Source organism: Anolis carolinensis, chromosome 6, assembly GCF_035594765.1.
Source record: "Anolis carolinensis isolate JA03-04 chromosome 6, rAnoCar3.1.pri, whole genome shotgun sequence".
NCBI classification, from domain to species: Eukaryota; Metazoa; Chordata; class Lepidosauria; order Squamata; family Dactyloidae; genus Anolis; species Anolis carolinensis.
In genome coordinates, this window is record NC_085846.1 from 28,353,014 (window position 1) to 28,371,116 (window position 18,103).

Genomic DNA, 18,103 nt, shown 5'->3' on the forward strand with positions numbered 1-18,103 from the left:
ACAACCTCTGAGGGTGCCTGCCATAGAGACAGGCGAAACGTCAGGAGAGAATGCTTCTGGAACATGGACATACAGCCCGGAAAACTCAACCCATGTGGATTGATTCTCTTGCAAGAGGGTGTGGCTTCCAGGGAACTAGAGGGGGCGTGGCTTGGAGTTGGGAGAGAAAGCGCGAGGGAGACAGCGGGAGGGGCGTGGCTTCACAAAAGGGACGTTGCTGATTGGCCGGACGTCTGTGTTTGCCTCGGAGCTGGGAGAGCAGGTCGGAGGAACGGCGTGACGCGTTTTGAGCGGGGCTGCGCTCCCATTGGGCGGCGCGTCACCGGAAGAGGAAGTCGCGGGGCGTGTGCACACCCACTCGGGGCTCGGGCTGGCTGAGGGGAAAAGCCTCGGGCTGGCTCTGCCTCGGAGGCCGGTTGCCTGGCGTTGGGCTCCATGCAATGCGCCGCCTCTCGTAGCGCCATGCAGCGGGCCGGAGGAGGGGGAGGAGCGGCCGCATCAGCGGCGGAGCCTGGAGGCGAGGCTGTTGCTGCGGCCGCGGCCTCCTACCGCGTCCTGAGCCGTTTCCTGGGCTACGGCGGCCCCGAGTCCGCCTCAGCCGTGGGCGACGAGGCAACGGGCGGCTTGAGGGGCTCGCAGCTCTTGGTCTTCCGGCCTGGTGAGGCGGCGGTGTCCCCGGCCTTGCCTCCGCCTCAGCAGCCGCCTCCTCCTCCGCCTCCTCCACCGCCAGAGCTGCTTTGCGCCCCTCAGAAAGGATGCCACTGCCAACCTGCAGCCGGGCGGTGCTGGAACGGCGCGGCCGGCGGCCTACTCTTCCCTCCAGGCGCCGGCCTCGAGTTGCAGCTCGCCGCCTTGGCCCTCGGGACGCCCGGCAAACCCCCCAGCGCTTGCCCTTGCTCGCCTCAGGTCCCGCCGCCTTCGCTGCTGCCTTTGGTGCCGCCGGGGGAGGAAACCAGCGACGCCTTGCTGGTCCTGGAAGCCCTGGGCCCCGAAGAGGAGGAGGAGGACAACGAAGGAGAACAGGCTTCAGCAACATCAACCACAACAGAAGCCTCCAACCCGGCTAACGTAGCGGGCGGGCGCTACTTTCAAGCCCCCGCGCCGCCTGCCTCTCCCGCCCCGAAGCGGCCCCCCACCCCGTCCAGGAAAGGCTCCTTCAAGGTGCGCCTCAGCCGCCTTTTCCGCACCAAAAGCTGCAGCGGAGCGGCCGCCTCCGGGGGAACGCGTCGGGGAGGGGAAAAGGAACTTCTGCAAGCCGCCGCTGCTTCTGCCGCCCCGGGGAACGCGGGCACAGCGGGGAGCCTTCCCGATGTTTCCCACCCTGGGTGCCGCGAACCAGACTCGGGCAGGTAAGAGGGGAGGGCGGCTGGAGATCAAGGTACACATCTGTTGTAGCATTAGGGCACATTGGCCTCACTTTCAAGGCCTATGGCTCCATGTTATAAAATCCTTGGGGGTTGTAGTTTGTTGAGGTACCAGCACTCTGCCCAGAAAGGCCTTGTCATAGGCCTTCAGATTTGCCAAATGGATATGTGCCCAGAGTCTGGGTACAGTTCATAGAAGAGACCTTGTGGGCCATCCAGTCCAACCCTGTACCAAGAAGCAGGAAAATCGCATTCAAGGCATCCCCGACAGATGGCCATCCAGCCTCTGCTTAAAAGCCTCCAAAGAAGGAGCCTCCACCACACTCCAGGGCAGAGAGTTCCACTGTCACTCTTCAGACGTCCATGATTCCATAGCATGGAGTCAGGGTGGTACAAGTGGTATTATTTCTACTGTGTAGATGCACCTCCTGAGTAGTTCTGTAGGAAGAATAATAATATTTTATTTCTAACCTGCCTTCTCTTCCCAAAGTGACTCAGGGCAGTTTGCACATACAAAAGACAAATATTTGATGCCATAATAAAAACAGAAGCAAATATGCATAAAAATATAACATGGTAAAATGATAAAATACAGATCATAATTAAAAACACATATAAAATAAGTTCTATGGAAGACGTGACGTTTGGGCCTCCTAAAGTGCAGTAACCAAGTACTGTTCAGATGGAATCTAAAGATAAATCTGTATAAAGTGGCCCTATAGTGTGTTATCCCTTAGTAAGAAAACAATCAGGAGAGGGCGTGTTTTCTCCCCAATATTCATCTGCTCCTTCATAGGTTATGGAGCAAAGATGAGTTTTAAGATATTTTTTAAAGGAGGGGAGGGAAGAACTTTCTGTGGTCCCTCCCACACAGCCATATAACCCAGAATATCAAGGTAGAAAATCCAACAATATGTGGATTTTATTCAACAGTGTGGAAAGGGCCCCAGATTATCTGTCAGTGAGGTCTCATCCAGTTTAAAGCAGAAAACCTGGGATCAGACCCTGGGATAGAAGGCCTGTCTGGAAGAGCCCTCAAAGCAGCTCAAAACTAAAAGCATTTCAATACAATTTAAAATATACAAATACACAAATGTTAAAGCTGTAGTAAACATTAATATTAAAACAATCCATCTTAAAACTATAAAAGCATATAAAATCACATCACAAATCGCAGCAGCCCTTGACGGTCGTAAACACCTTAATCTTTAAAAGCCTGCCTGAATAAGAATGTTTCTGGTTGATGTTTTGGGCTTCTGGGTTTCTTTGAGGCAATGTTTGGAAACTACCCTACTAGGAAGTCTGGTTATTTCAAATATAACAACAATTATAACTTTATTTTTTTTATCTGCCTCTCGTTTTGGCTCGTGTTAGGTCCCAGTACAGTCAAAACACACAAACATTGCACACATTCTATAAACAAACATATTAAAATATTCTATAACAGATACATAATAAACGTATTTCTATGAAATACTACTAATAACAATTTTATTTCTTGCCCGCCTCTCTTTGTGGCAGGTCACAGCAGAGTCAAAACATTGCAAAAATTCTATGAACCACGTATTAAAATGTAGTTCTATGAAAGACATATTAAAATATATTTCTATAAAATATGTATTAAATATACAGGACAGAGATGAGTTGAGGAAAGGCAGAGTCTAGGGGCACATCTGTACTGTAGAATTAATCTGACCCCACTTGAATTGCTATGTTATGGAATACTAGGATCCTAATTTGCTGAGGCACCAGCACTATTTGGCAGAGAAGGCTCAAGGCCTTGTAAAACAGCAACTGCCATGATTCCATACCATGATTTCAGTGGGCACATCTGACCTGTAGAATAAATGCAGTCTGACATCACTAACTGCCCTAGCCCCATGCTATGAAATCCTGGGAATTGTAGCTTGAATGAGGTATCAGCACCCTTTGGTAGAGCACAGTAAAGGCCTTGCACAAATTTCGCGTGATTCCATGGCCTTGAGTTATGGCAATTAAAGTGGTGTCAAACTGCATTCATTTTGCAGTGTGATTGCACTCTTGAGCAGGTCTGTGGGAGGAACTTTCTGGATGACTTGTTTATCTTGGGATTCTTTAAGGCCCCTTCTACACTGCCCTATAAAATCCAGATTACAAACCAGATAATCTGGATTTTATAGGACAGTGTAGAAGGGGCCTGAGAATGTGTTTGGAAAGTAGAGGGCAGTCCACTTTCTGATCTGTCTTCAGGGGTTGAGGAAAGGCAGACTCCAGGGATCTATGAATGTAGTTTGACACCACTTTAACTGCCACACCTCAATGCAATGGAATCATGGTAGTTGTAGTTTTACAAGGACTTCAGTCTTCTCTGCCAAAGAATGTTGAAGTTCACCAAAATACAAATCCAAGGATTTTACAGCATGGGGCCAGGGCAGGGAAAGTGGTGTCAAACTGCATTCAGTGTAGTTGCATGATCAGTCAGTCTTCTGCAACCTAGTACCTTCCAGATGGACTAGTCTGCAGCTCTTCGATTATCCCCAGTCAGTGATCATGCTGCCTGGGGATGCGAGAACCAGATACACTTTGTGTATCTCTTGTCTGAAATGCTTGGGACCAATGTTTTGGATTTTAGATTTATTCAGATTTTGGAATACCTATATTTGCTTGCAAATAAAGTAGAGTCTCACTTACCCAACATAAATGGGCCAGCATAATATTGGATAAGCAAAAATGTTGGATAATACGGAGGGATTAAGGAAAAGCCTAATAAAACATAAATTATGTTATGATTTTACAAATTAAGCACCAAAACATCATGCTTTACAACAAATGGATAGAAAAAGCAGTTCAGTACTCGATAATGTTATGTAATAATTACTGTATTTATGAATTTAGCACCAAATTCTCGCAATTTATTGAAAAATTGACTATTAAAACATTGACTACTAAAAGGCAAACTGTTGGATAATACAGAACCTTGGATAAGCGAGACTCTACTGTATATGGATATGAATATATATGTGTATACACACACACAATGAGACACGTGTATTCAAATTTGAGTCCCTACACAGCCATGGAAACCCATTGGATGACTGTTGAGGCACCAGCACTATTTGGCAGAAAAGGCCCAAGGCCTTGTAATAATCCTTAGAGGAAAGCAATGGCAATCCTCTTCTGAACAAATCATGCCAAGAAAACCATGTGACAGAGTAAGCAACAATATAGTGAGATATCTTGGAGATAGGACCCAATTCTCAATATGAAATTCATGTGTGTTTCATAAGTATTCTATAATATACATATTTTAAATATTTTTGGATGAAACAAAGGTTGTTTATGTGGAACCTCATGAAAGCAAAGATGTCATTGTCTTTGTCATATGGACAATTTTGGATTTTGGAGTATTTGGGATTTCCAGATAAGAGATGTTCCACCTGTAGGACAAGGGCCCTGGTTGCTGTGGGTTGAGTATTGGCTTCTAGGGCAAAAGGTGATGACAAATTGATAAAATAATTTGCTGCTTGTTATCTAGTTGGTATTCAAGAGAATCCACTTTTCAGTTTTATGTAGAAGGTAGATATTAGGTTCAGTTAGTGCCATTTAAGTTTTATTAGTGATTGGAAAGAGTTTATGCCTGATCTACTGGCCAGCCAGATTTAAATTAGATTATTATTTGCTATAGATGGGTTATTAGGTCTGCCAGATAGCCTTTGGCTTCCAAGGTCTGCATCCCAGAGAAGTAACTTCTGACATCTAGTATTCTCGCAATTGAAGTTTGAATTTCTTGTGAAGATCAGAAAGTGTGAAATTCTGAAAAAGGTTAACTGTTGCACCCCAAGGCAGTGTGAGCACTGGAAACCAGACAGAGACCAATAATCATATAATATCTTTATTAAAACAATTATAAATTCAGGAATGAATAGGTGGAAAGGTTGAGCAGATAATAGCCCTTTATGAAAAGGTATGAATTAGTCCAAAGAATTGAAGGGAAATGTCCAATATTATTGTTCAAAGTCCAGAAACCGTAACACGCTCAAAACTGTTGGAAAGTTCTTGAGTGGGGAACAACAAGGAAGCAAGACTGAATAACGAAGTCCAAAGTCACTAGGAAGTTCTTGATATCAAGGCAGGAACGTGATGAAGCTGAGGCAAAACTTGGTTCAGGAACAAGGCAAGGAAGTAGACTTACTCTGGGTCTACTTGGGAGTTGCGGCTTGGCTTAGCCGCCAAGATCTGGAAACTTGGCTTGGAAGAAGCAGGAGCTAGAGTCGGTGAACCTTTCTCAAAAAATAGCAACGTTGACACCGCGAAGTGTACACGGTGCAAAACACTTTTATGGAACTTAGATTTGATCACAAACAAGGAAAGCCAAACTCCCTAAAGGTTCTCAAGGGAAAACTCCTATCCATTATCCCCTCAAGATGCCAAACGGTTACTCCTGCGGAGTTCTTGTTTCTCAGATCTCTGGCGATGCAAAAACTCCCTTCTGTTGAAGGACACATTCTCCGGGGAATGAAGAACATCTGGTTCAGCCATGGGAGTAATATTTTTACTTTCTCTCCCAATTAAGGAATCATCTGAGCTATCAACAGCTGGCAGCTGTAATTAGAAAAAGCTCTGTGGACTAGGTAAAAAGTCAGAATAAGCTTCATCTTGGTCATAGTTCATTTCTGGATCAAGTTCAGAAGCCAAAGGTGGCTGGGATATGACATTAACTGTTTAACATTAGTTATCTATTATGGGGAACAGATAGACTTCCAGGTGTTCTTAGATGTCAGATCAGGCCTGGCCAATGGAGCCAGTGGTGAGAGATGGTTTGAATTTGTTGCCAGACAGATTCTTCATTCTTCATTTCTGTTGGGACTCTTACACTATACAGTTATAGCACTATGACTCCATTTGAACTGTCTTGGTTTCATTTTATGAAAGCCTGGGATTTGTAGTGTGAATATGTATTTGGAATTCTCAGCCAAAGAGCTGTATCTTGTTTATAACTTGGGGACTGCATGTATTCTTTTTTGGAGATACTGAGACACCCTCAGAACAGATGGATTGCTTGACTTGCAGCAACCTGGATATTAATGTGCAGAGGATTGAAGGAATCTCTATATTCTCTTTTGGAGACCTTGAGAAACCTTTACTGCAAATGTATTACTTGGCTTGCAGGATCTCGGGCATTAGTGGGCCGAGGTGTTTCAATATAAGCTTTATCACCAATTCTTGTTTCCACAACAAGCCAATTTTTTCAAAAATCCAATTATCATACGGACAGAAAGTGAGGTGATATCTTCTGAACAGGGGCACAGACAGCAAAACAAACACCACAGGGGTGTTCACCCTTCCCTATAATTTGCCAACGCTGGCATACACATATTAGAATATTATTCTTATCTACATAAAAGACAAACTGTACTCACATAAGGGCTTCTTCATCCGGCAATACTGGAGGAGGCAAATAACAATATTGTTAGAGTCATATGCCTCCTTATTATCAAGATATTATTTTTGTCAATTCAGATGGTTTGAAGGGATATCTATCTAGGCAGAGGCTATTCTTCTTTTTAGCCATGTGGACTTTTGGAAACAAAGAGTCATAAAATTAAGCCAATACAATTAAATTTCGGTCAGCAACAGAAAAAGTAACTTCACACGCACACCTCATTCACTCTAACCTCCCATGTCTCCTACTCCTTTTCCTCACAGCATCCTACCATGCTCCATCTTCTATTACAATATCACAACAATCTGTTCATCAAATCTGCTGAGACTTCTGGGAGTTGAAATACAAAATACCCAAAAGACCAAGGTCTGGGGATTGCTGGATTCAACCACAAAAGATAGTTATGTGTCATACCTTATTCTATCTGAGAGTTGTCTGTTTTACAAATTAGTAGTAAGAACACACAAATGTATTAACAAATTATTATTATTATTGTAATATTTGTATCCAGTTTTATCTCAAGACTAAAACTCAAAGCAGCTGACATCTTTAAAATATAAATATTAAAATAGAGGTAAAGATTACATTTATGAAAACAATTTGTTGGTAGTTAAAATATCATTAAAATGAATATGTAAGATGTAAAATCATTAAAAATTGTTGAAAACAATTCCTAAGAATATTTACTGTTTGAAGGGCGAGTTACTTAAAATACTTTGTAATCAAAGAAAATACATAAGACCAAAGTATCCTTTGTAAATTACAACAACATGTGGATTTTTTTCTGAGCATCTGGCACCATGGTGTTGGCAATGTTGGCTGAACTATGAGTTGTGATATTGGATACTGTGTGTTTTGTTCTTCCTTTACTTTCACTGAATTTTGATAGCAAGAGCACCATTATTTCAGGAAAAATAAAAGAGGTAATACATTTCACCTATGTAGGTGAAATAGTTATTTTAAACAGGAGGGGAACAAAACAATTTGTTCCATGCAGAGGTTTTGCATTCCACGTCACAAATGCACCAGCTAATATGGCCAATAGCAGGAATTATGGGCATTGGAAATGCTAAACATCCTAAACACCTCCCCACCCTTTTCCTGCAGGAACTCTGAATAGACACAAATGAAAATAGAGTACCAAGTTTACAGATAAGTTAAAGTGACAACTTCTGAAATGGGAGAATTGTATCACAAATGAATCAGGAAAAATATGCAAGGATCCATCAATTCCCTTTTTATCTCATAACATCAACTCTACTTTTTGTTACCTTTCCACTCCAGCTATTGGATGCCTTCAAGTCCAACATGTCTAACTCTTTCATTGGTTATACATGTTCATTGGCAAGATGTATTGCGAAGAGGGGTTCTGTTATCTTCCTCTTAAGACCCGAGAGCGTGACGTGCCCAAAGTCATCCATAAAGTTTCCATGGTTGAACAGAGATTTGGGCCTTCATCCCCCTAGAGTCCTGTTCCATCATATAGACCACTACATGTTGGCTCTATGTATACCTATGCACAATCCAACAATTTCTGTGCCTGCTTAATCCACCCAGTGTTCCAAGGATTCCCCTCCCAAGCCTTCACATAATAATTTTTTCTGTGAGAAAGCTTGTTTTTGGTTAAATTATCTACAGTCTCCCATCCTACAAATAGAGGGAACTGTAGAATTTACCCATTGTACCCAGTAGATATCTTGAAAGAAATCAAATTGTTATTCATTATCTGCAGGATTGAATTTTTACTGTTAGGAGGAGAAATGTTTTGGGATTTCAGAATTAATTGGCAGCCATTAGGTGCCTTGACTTGTGGGCAGGCAGGGATTGGTGTTCTTTCTCAGGCAACAAAATGTCTTATACTGCACCAGGTGGCCAGTCGTGGTCAAAGGGCTCTCTGTTACTAAACATGTAGAAAAAGTGAGACGATATGGTACACTAAGAATTCCTGGGTTGATATTCATGTTCATACATAAAACTCACTAATGGTGCATTTACACTGTAGAATTAATGGAATATGACATCACTTCAACTGCCATGGCTCATTGTTATGAAATCCTTGAAATTGTAGTTTGGTGAGACATCATCATTACTTGGCAGAGAAGTCTAAAGACGTTGTAAAACTACAACTCCCTGCAGGGTTGAGGTGATACTAAGTTCCAAGAAAAGTAAGAATCAGTTATTGCAAAATTAAGATGTTTTTATAAATTGGGATTCCCTCCTCCCTCCAAGTGCTTCATGTCTTACCCCTAGATTGTATCAGTGTGCTGTGGCAGACATCAGTAGAAGGTTTTACTTTCTCATAGTAACTTGACATTACAAAGCTTGATCCAAGGATGAATTCCTTTTTACTTTTTTATACAGTGATAAGTTTTACTCTGAAAGAAAAATAGTATTGGGGTGTCAGTGCCCTTGAAAAATGGAAATGAATACTTTCTCATATTTTTTCTAGTAGTGAGATTAATAACCACTTTTGTGAAAACTGAGTATTTAATTGGATCTTAGTTCTTAAACTGAGGAATTGAGTCCCTAAAGAATATTCAAAACTCGTATGGCTGAGGCAAGCTTTTTTCTGAATTAAACCAGCACGCTTCAATCTTGCAGTCAAAGTGGTCATTTCTGGAGCAAGCGTGACATGCGTAAAGAGTAAGAATCACACTTGTTCAGACTGCATTGGGTATGTGTGAAGGAGCTGGATTATTACGTTCTTAGTTCCTTACATTCTGGCCATTTGTAAGGAACTACTGCCATTTTAAAAGTAGTTTACAACCTAAGTAGCATAAACATAATGGGTTTCCCTGTGTCATCAGCCCCTTCACATACTCTTTTTATAAATAATAATGGATGAAGGTAGGTCTACGGCTCATGGTGTAGGAGAGAAGGACTGAGGCTCTTGTGATTAACAGGAATCCAGAATTGCCTTATTTACAGTCTCGTCTGTCTGTCTTATAGAAAGCCAAGACTGATGCGAACACAAAGTGCCTTTTCTCCCGTTGTTTTTGGTCCCCTCTTCACAGGTGAGTATGTGTTTTCTTCCTAATTTTAAAAAAAGCAGTGGGCATATAATATATCATTGCAAAAGTCTTTAAAGTAAAACACAGTAATACTGTTGGTTGGAAAAAGTTCTAGCTGGCTTTGGGATGGTTCACTTTTCTGTATCTGCATATCTCTGCATATATGTGTGTGAGAGGGATTATCGATGGAGTCCTTTAGTGCAGTAATTCTCATTTCTCTTTTACTTCTTGAGCCTTTAACTCCTAGGAGCTTCAGTCAAAATAGCCAGTGCATAGGGATTCTGAGAGCTGAAGTCCAAAACACTGGGAGGACCAGAAGTTGAACACCACTAATTTCACACAACCTTGTTTGCTCAGGAATACATATCCCATTTCCCCCAGATAATATTGCCAAGAGTGCTATAGAGTGACTTAACTGTGGCAATGGAAAATGGTATCAGTTTTTCTCAGGGACCAAATCCAGCAGCATGAATGACTCCTAATCTTCTGAGTTAAATCTCTTTCCCTTAATTCATAATATTCTTATATATTGACTTTTTATGATTCACAAGCGTTAAAATAAACATCATAAAAATAATATCACAAAAGTTTAAAAACAACAATTAGGCCATCATAAAACAGATTAAAACAGCACCAAATAGAAATCCAGAACATTACACAGGGTCCGTTTCTCCTGTGAAATAATTTAAAGACGTGCTGGATTAAACAGGTTTTCACCTGCTTGTGGAAAGATAGGAAGGTTAGTCTAGCTTCTTGGGAAGGGAGTTGCAGAGCCTAGGAGCAGCCATTGAGAAGCATTGCAACTGGGATACTGCCAGCATCTATTTTCTAACCATCAAACTCCCTGGAGGATTAATGTACACTTTCTCAATAACTTGGCTGAGAGGACAAAGCCATTAATGGAGGATTAGCTAAGATTATATGAAATCTGAGCAGCTGGGACCACTGCTAACCAAAAAGGTGGCTTTTTAATAAACAAGTCAGCAACCAGTACACTTGAAAGATCAGTATGATATAGCCTGAAAATGTACCCAGGAAAACTACCTCGCTGTTTGCATTTTGCACCAGTGACAATTTCTGAACACTGTTCAAGGGCAGTTCGATATAAAGCAGGCATGGACAAACATTAGCCCTCCAGGTGTTTTGGACTTCAACTTCCACAATTCTTAACAACTGATAAGATGACTGGAATTTCTGGGAGTTGAAGTCCAAAGCATCTGGAGGGCTGAAGTTTGCCAATGCCTAATATAGAGCCGATGTCTCACTATGTCCAGATGATCTCAATTCTGAGCTTCCTGCGTGTAAATATCTTCAGGATGGTGGATGGACGATCTTGAAAGAATTCCCTGTACTATCGGTTCTAATAATCATTTTCTTCCTTTTTTCAGGTGAGACAGTGTCGCTGGTGGATGTGGATATCTCTCAGCGTGGTCTAACGTCTCCACATCCTCCTACACCACCACCTCCCCCACGACGAAGCCTCAGCCTTTTGGGTACAGCTTGCATTCTCATATCTTTTAAAATAGACCTCATACTTTTTTCCCAAAACTTTTTTTCATGAGAATTAGTTCTGACTTCTTTTTCCATCTGTCACTGTCCTATTTTTTTATTTCTGAGAAACAGGACTTTCTTGGATTTCCTTCTGCTTTTAGTTTAAAAAGGATTTGGCATATTGGGCCACTAATTTGCTATTTATGTGATTGATTTTTTTTCTTTAGGCTTGAAGGCAGATACAACCTGCCTAAATTCAGAGGAGAATAAATATGGTCCCTAGATCCCAACCCCCATAGGTGTGCAGTGTCCACTTGTAATGTGTAACAAAGCTATCCTGTGTGTATTCTGTGCTGAAGCATGCTGATTCTTTTTCTCTCCACTCCAAATTCTGCACCACACAATGCAAATTGAATAGCCAGATTCTATAGCCCTTGCATGAATTAAGTAAATGTGCATGTTTTGCAAATTCTGTTAACTTGTGTGGAAGAGTAAGGAATTAAGCAGGATGGTGATGTCTCTTTTTCTTCAAACATGGAGTTGCTATTTATGAAGTTGTAAAGTTGCCTATGTTTGGCTGTTTCCCAGGATTAATATAACATTATAGCATTCACAATATTCCAGTGTTTAACACTGAGGTGGTTGATAAACAAATAGTCAAGTACAGGATATTTTCTGTGTTCATTTATAGATCCGACTGAAATTCAAGATTTGTTTTAGGTTTAAATTCATTTCCTTTCAGAGAAGCTGTGTCTTTTGAACTGGTTATTTACACTTGCAAATGTCTTGAGTTTCACATTTTCACTTGGAAGAGTTTAAAACTTAAAATCAATTTGGATTTAGCTAATCTTTTGGGATGTTATTTTGTCTCCCCTTTGTCTTTCCTTGAATTTTACTTTGAAGTACTCCTCTTCATGTGTCTGTATGTAAGGAAACTAGAAATGGATGGCACGAAGCATTAGAATAAGATTCCTACCCACCTTTCTCAACCTGTCAACCCCCAGAAGTGCTGGGCTGCAACTCCAATCACTCTATTCTAGGGATGATGTGGATGGTGGCCCAACATTTCTAGAGGGTGCTGTTGAGATACTACTGCTTTTGAGCAATGTTGCTTAAGCTGTCTGATGCAGAAGGACAAGCAGGTTATATATCCCAATGTGTCATATTTGTGTCTATTGACTACAGTTGTTTCTTTCTTACCTGGATCAGCAGACAATAGTTTGTTTTCTATGGATCACCATTTTAAGAAGCACTGACCTGTAGGATACAGAAAACTTGTTAAACCAGGAAGATAGGCCACTTCAAAAACAATAGCATCAGCAGGGACCAGTTCCAGCTCCCAGAACTGCTGCATTCTGCACACTCCCACTATTGCAATGCTATTTCAGTCTGCAGTAGTATGATTTGAGGGTGGACCGGGGGTTGTTTAGCTTGATGCTGTTACATATGTGGAACAAACAGTGTTGTGGTCTGTCTCTTCCTATGTCATCAAGAAGAAGTTGTTGAAGCAGGAGAGGCAGAGTGGTGGCAGCATTGTACCTCTTGTAACATCTATCCTTTCATGAACATCAAGCCCAGAAGTTCTTTCTTTGCAGAGTACTGTTTGTTGGGCCTGTATGATGTGTCATTTGTTAAACCAGATGCAAATAACTAGTTGCATACCTTGATTTAGCAGGTGATTAACAGCTCCCCGTTGGTTCCCTGCTTTTGTCTAGGAAAGCAATGAAAATGGAAGGTTGAATGAGTTCCCTGTTGCCTGCCATGCATGTCTGGTATGCTGTATTTAGCTTGGCAGGCCATGTATTGTAGGCACCTGCTGTATTTTAAATATAGAATTTTTTCCAAAAAAATCCCTTCAGTTATGCATGGCTTCTTTCCATTTAAATGTATTCATTACATTGAAATTTATGCTTTCAAGTGATTCAGACTCTGGTACTCCAAAACAAAACAGATGTTATGTGAGCACTTGCTTCCTTTTACAGTAACATTAGTATAAATGTGTGAGCTTGTTTATAATAAATCCCAACATCTTTATGCCTATATGAAGTGATTACTCATATTGCTAAAGCATGAAGAAACTCCCCCCAAACACATTACAAGCATCTTGACTTACCTGTGTCAAAGATCATTCGGGAAGATGATGTACTTTGTTCATATTTTTTGGGAATTTTTTCCCTGAAAAATAACTTTTAACCATAATACTGATAGTATGAAATGGTTTCTAATTAGCACATTCAAGAAATGAGTGAGAAACCTTCAACAGGAATATGTGTTTATTTTTATTAATGTTGCAAAAGGGCCAAGACGGCTGTTTAAAACTCTGAGAAAACCTAGGCATGTATTTTTGCCAGGTTGCATTTCATACCTCTTGGACCTTTCAATTTTTTTTTTTGTTCTTCTTCTAGATGATATCAGTGGGACACTGCCTACATCTGTCTTAGTGGGTCCGATGGGGTCTTCGTCCCTCCAGTCTTTTCCTCTGCCTCCGCCGCCTCCGCCGCATGCCCCTGGTCAGTTTAGTCTTGATGCTCAAGGTTTCCAAAATTTCTTTTGTGAAGATGTCCAAGTTAGCTGAGTTTCTCAATTTGATTAATGGATTTTTGGGCGCAAGGCGGTGTGCAAGAAATGGGACAGATAGAAAACAGTTCCTCATATATTTGTGATATACACAGTTTTTAAAATCTTTCTTTTGAGCATGCTAATTTTTCTGTGGGAAACATGTATACACTGGAAGCCCTAGAGTGACATTCACAGGATTCCACTGCGTCTCTCCCCACCTTACCCATTGCAAGGCTTTTTTGTAACTTCTGGCTGTCTCCTCTCATATGAAACAGTGATTCCTGTAGATGTCTCTGGGATATTTTATGGCATTCTGGCTAGTGAGCTGGAAATAACATTTGTGTGGAATTTTCCATTGTAAATGTTTGGAAGGATTGCATGTTAACTAAAGAGTTTAGGATTTTCTTGCTGAATCAGAACTATTTTGGCAAGTAATGTTTCGAGAATTACAATGAGAAGCCAATTATAACTCATGCCATTAATATAATTGACTTGATAACCAAGTAATGGCTTTTAACATCATTAATCAAAGTTGTAACAAATTATGGGTGACAAGAATATGTTGTGCAAATTATTTCCCATGTGTTGGAAAAGCCTGCAACCAAATGAATATATATCCACCTAGCTCCATACGTATATCTGACTTCAGTTTGCCCTTGAAGTAGTTGATGTGTGAGTTTATGGATCCTTGTAGCTACTCGTGCTGCAAAATTGAGATCCTCTCCTGGCATGTAACTATTTTGTTTCAGGTTTAATTTGGATTTTCTTTCTAAATTAGCTGGAACCTATATTTATGTAACAACTTGCCATCTGAGGAAACCAAATCAACAGAGACAAAAACAAAGGAAAATGTATTGAATGAGTGTGCTGTGTGGGCATGAATAGAGATGTATGTTTATTTACCTGTTATACATTGGGGAAACAGTGTATTAGAGATTAGGTTGGAAAAATTAGGTTGCTAAAATTAACCCATGTGTGAAGACTTCCCTCCTGAAATTTGTCAGTGCATGGAAGGCCAGGATGGTTCTATGTGTTGGATAAATGAAATGCTGTGCATCTGTGTCTCACTTCGTTTTGTGGCTACTACAAGATGTACCCCACCTTACCTCAGTTACTATTTCTCTTTTCCCATCTGTTTTCACTTCCCTGTATAGTTAGACGCTAGCCTCCTCTCTATATTTTGAAGGCTTCTCTACCACCAATCGATATTTGAGATAAGATGCATTAAACTATAAAGTCAAGTCTTTTGAGACACTACTTGTCTTTGGGCTGGGGAAGGACTGGGGAATCTTTGCCTCTCCAGATATTTTGGCTTAGGACAGCAGAAGTTCTACACAACATGGCTGATAGTAGGGGACTGTGGGAGGCCAAACTATTTCTCCACTCATCCCTTAGAACATGCAGTGTCCATGGACATCTCCTTGGAGACATCTTGATTGTCTTTTATCCAGAACTTCTTACTCTTACTTATAAAAGCATTTTGATATTAATGTATTATTAATATTAGTGTACTAAAACTTTCAGCTGAAAAAAAGTGTTTTTGTGTGCAATAAAATACTTTTTACTATAGGAAACATTCAATATAGATAGCTGCAGGCATTTGCATAATGCTTTTCCATTAGTTCGAATAATGTGACATCAGTTGTGCCACTGTTTTCTTGTCTTCTGGCGACTTGGAAGGAAAGCATTGGCGGAAATCAACATAGAATGCCTATAATAATAAACCTGTAATATTGAGGATAAGCCACAAAAATATAGACATAGGAGATGTGAATTGGAAATGAAATTATTCTTTAAGCTAGATTTGCTTCAGGACTCTTATAGTTCAGAAGTGGACAGAAATTAGACGAGAATCTATTGATAGATATCTGGATATCAACAAGTGTTTCTGGTCTTTCGAGGTTAAACTGACCAACAGAAGTTTATTTTTCCTCCTAAATTAGACAGCTGATAAAAAGATATAGCTTGTCCTAGAGGTGAGTGTATCTGTGAGAGAGGGAATCATAGAATCATAGAATCATAGAATAGTAGAGTTGGAAGAGACCACATGGGCCATCTAGTCCAACCCCCTGCCAAGAAGCAGGAAATCGCATTCAAAGCACCCCCGACAGATGGCCATCCAGCCTCTGCTTAAAAGCCTCCAAGGAAGGAGTCTCCACCACAGCCCCGGGGAGAGAGTTCCACTGTCGAACAGCTCTCACAGTGAGGAAGTTCTTCCTGATGTTCAGGTGGAATCTCCTTTCCTGTATTTTGAAGCCATTGTTCCGTGTCCTAGTCTGCAGGGCAGCAGAAAACAAGCTTGCTCCCTCTTCCCTATGACTTCCCTTCACATATTTGTACATGGCTATCATGTCTCCTCTCAGCCTTCTCTTCTGCAGGCTAAACATGCCCAGCTCTTTAAGCCGCTCCTCATAGGGCTTGTTCTCCAGACCCTTAATCATTTTAGTCGCCCTCCTCTGGACGCTTTCCAGCTTGTCAACATCTCCCTTCAACTGTGGTGCCCAAAATTGGACACAGTATTCCAGGTGTGGTCTGACCAAGGCAGAATAGAGGGGGAGCATAACTTCCCTGGATCTAGACGCTATTCCCCTATTGATGCAGGCCAGAATCCCATTGGCTTTTTTAGCAGCCGCATCACATTGTTGGCTCATGTTTAACTTGTTGTCCACGAGGACTCCAAGGTCTTTTTCGCACACACTGCTGTCAAGCCAGGCGTCCCCCATTCTGTATCTTTGATTTCCATTTTTTCTGCCAAAGTGAAGTATCTTGCATTTGTCCCTGTTGAACTTCATTTTGTTAGTTTTGGCCCATCTCTCTAGTCTGTCAAGATCGTTTTGAATTCTGCTCCTGTCTTCTGGAGTGTTAGCTATCCCTCCCAGTTTGGTGTCGTCTGCAAACTTGATGATCGTGCCTTCTAACCCTTCGTCTAAGTCGTTAATAAAGATGTTGAACAGAACCGGGCCCAGGACGGAGCCCTGCGGCACTCCACTTGTCACTTCTTTCCATGATGAAGACGACGCATTGGTGAGCACCCTTTGGGTTCGTTCGCTTAGCCAATTACAGATCCACCTAACCGTAGTTTTGTCTAGCCCACATTTTACTAGTTTCCTTGCCAGAAGGTCGTGGGGGACTTTGTCGAAGGCCTTACTGAAATCCAGGTAGGCTACATCCACAGCATTCCCTGTATCGACCCAACTCGTAACTCTATCGAAAAAAGAGATCAGATTAGTCTGGCATGACTTGTTTTTGGTAAATCCGTGTTGACTATTAGCAATGACCGCATTTGTTTCTAAGTGTTCGCAGACCACTTCCTTAATGATCTTTTCCAGAATTTTGCCTGGTATTGATGTGAGGCTGACCGGACGGTAATTGTTTGGGTCGTTCTTTTTTCCCTTCTTGAAGATAGGGACCACATTCGCCCTCCTCCAATCTGCTGGGACTTCTCCCGTTCTCCAAGAACTCTCGAAGATAATTGCCAGTGGTTCTGAAATAACTTCCGCTAGTTCCTTCAGTACTCTTGGGTGTAGCTGATCTGGCCCTGGGGACTTGAATTCGTTTAGAGAGGCCAAGTGTTCCTGGACAACTTGTTTCCCTATTTGGGGTTGGATTTCCCCCAATCCTTCGTCCATTCCGTGTTGCTGAGGTTGAAGATGGCTTTCTTTTTCTGAGAAGACCGAGGCAAAGAAGGCATTAAGTAGTTCTGCCTTTTCCCTGTCCCCTGTCGCCATCACCCCATCTTCTCCTTGCAATGGCCCTATCGCCTCCTTTTTCTTCCTTTTTCTACCAACGTAAGCAAAAAAGCCTTTTTGTTGTTTTTTATGTCCCTGGCAAGCCTGAGCTCATTTTGCGCTTTAGCCTTGCGAACCTTTTCCCTACAGGTGTTGGCTATACGTTTGAATTCTTCTTTGGTGATTTCTCCCCTTTTCCACTTCTTGTGCGTGTCACTTTTGAGCTTTAGCTCAGTTAGAAGTTCTTTGGACATCCATTCTGGCTTCTTTGCACTTGTCTTATTTTTCTTCTTTGTTTAGGATGTCTGCCAATGTTTAGGATGTCTGCCAATTCTTGTACTGAAAACACATACCTGGCCTAAGTATGTGTTGAGAGGCATGTAGTTTCATAGTTTTGTATGTACTTTTCTAAGCTACCCTCTTACCTGGGGCTCTTTCACACTATGCAGTTATAGCACCATGATTCCACTTTAGTTGGCATAGCTACATCCTATAGAATTATACAAGTTGTAGTTTTAAAAGGCACTA

The 18,103-nt window shown here is 41.5% G+C and overlaps 1 protein-coding gene across 2 annotated transcripts in view; it reads left to right on the top strand.

The window, feature by feature from the left end:
- Positions 1 to 238: 238 nt before the first annotated feature.
- The window catches only part of socs7 (suppressor of cytokine signaling 7), a 33,065-nt gene continuing 15,200 nt past the window's right edge, over positions 239 to 18,103 (top strand). Inside the window, exons 1-4 of one of the 2 annotated variants that reach the window (XM_062983969.1) lie at positions 240 to 1,349; positions 9,736 to 9,800; positions 11,186 to 11,290; positions 13,694 to 13,798. In XM_062983969.1, the coding sequence (XP_062840039.1) occupies positions 436 to 1,349; positions 9,736 to 9,800; positions 11,186 to 11,290; positions 13,694 to 13,798 (1,189 nt within the window). In that variant the 5' untranslated portion in view covers positions 240 to 435. Of the gene's footprint in view, positions 1,350 to 9,735; positions 9,801 to 11,185; positions 11,291 to 13,693; positions 13,799 to 18,103 lie in introns of both variants that reach the window. The other variant, XM_062983970.1, reaches the window with a different exon arrangement.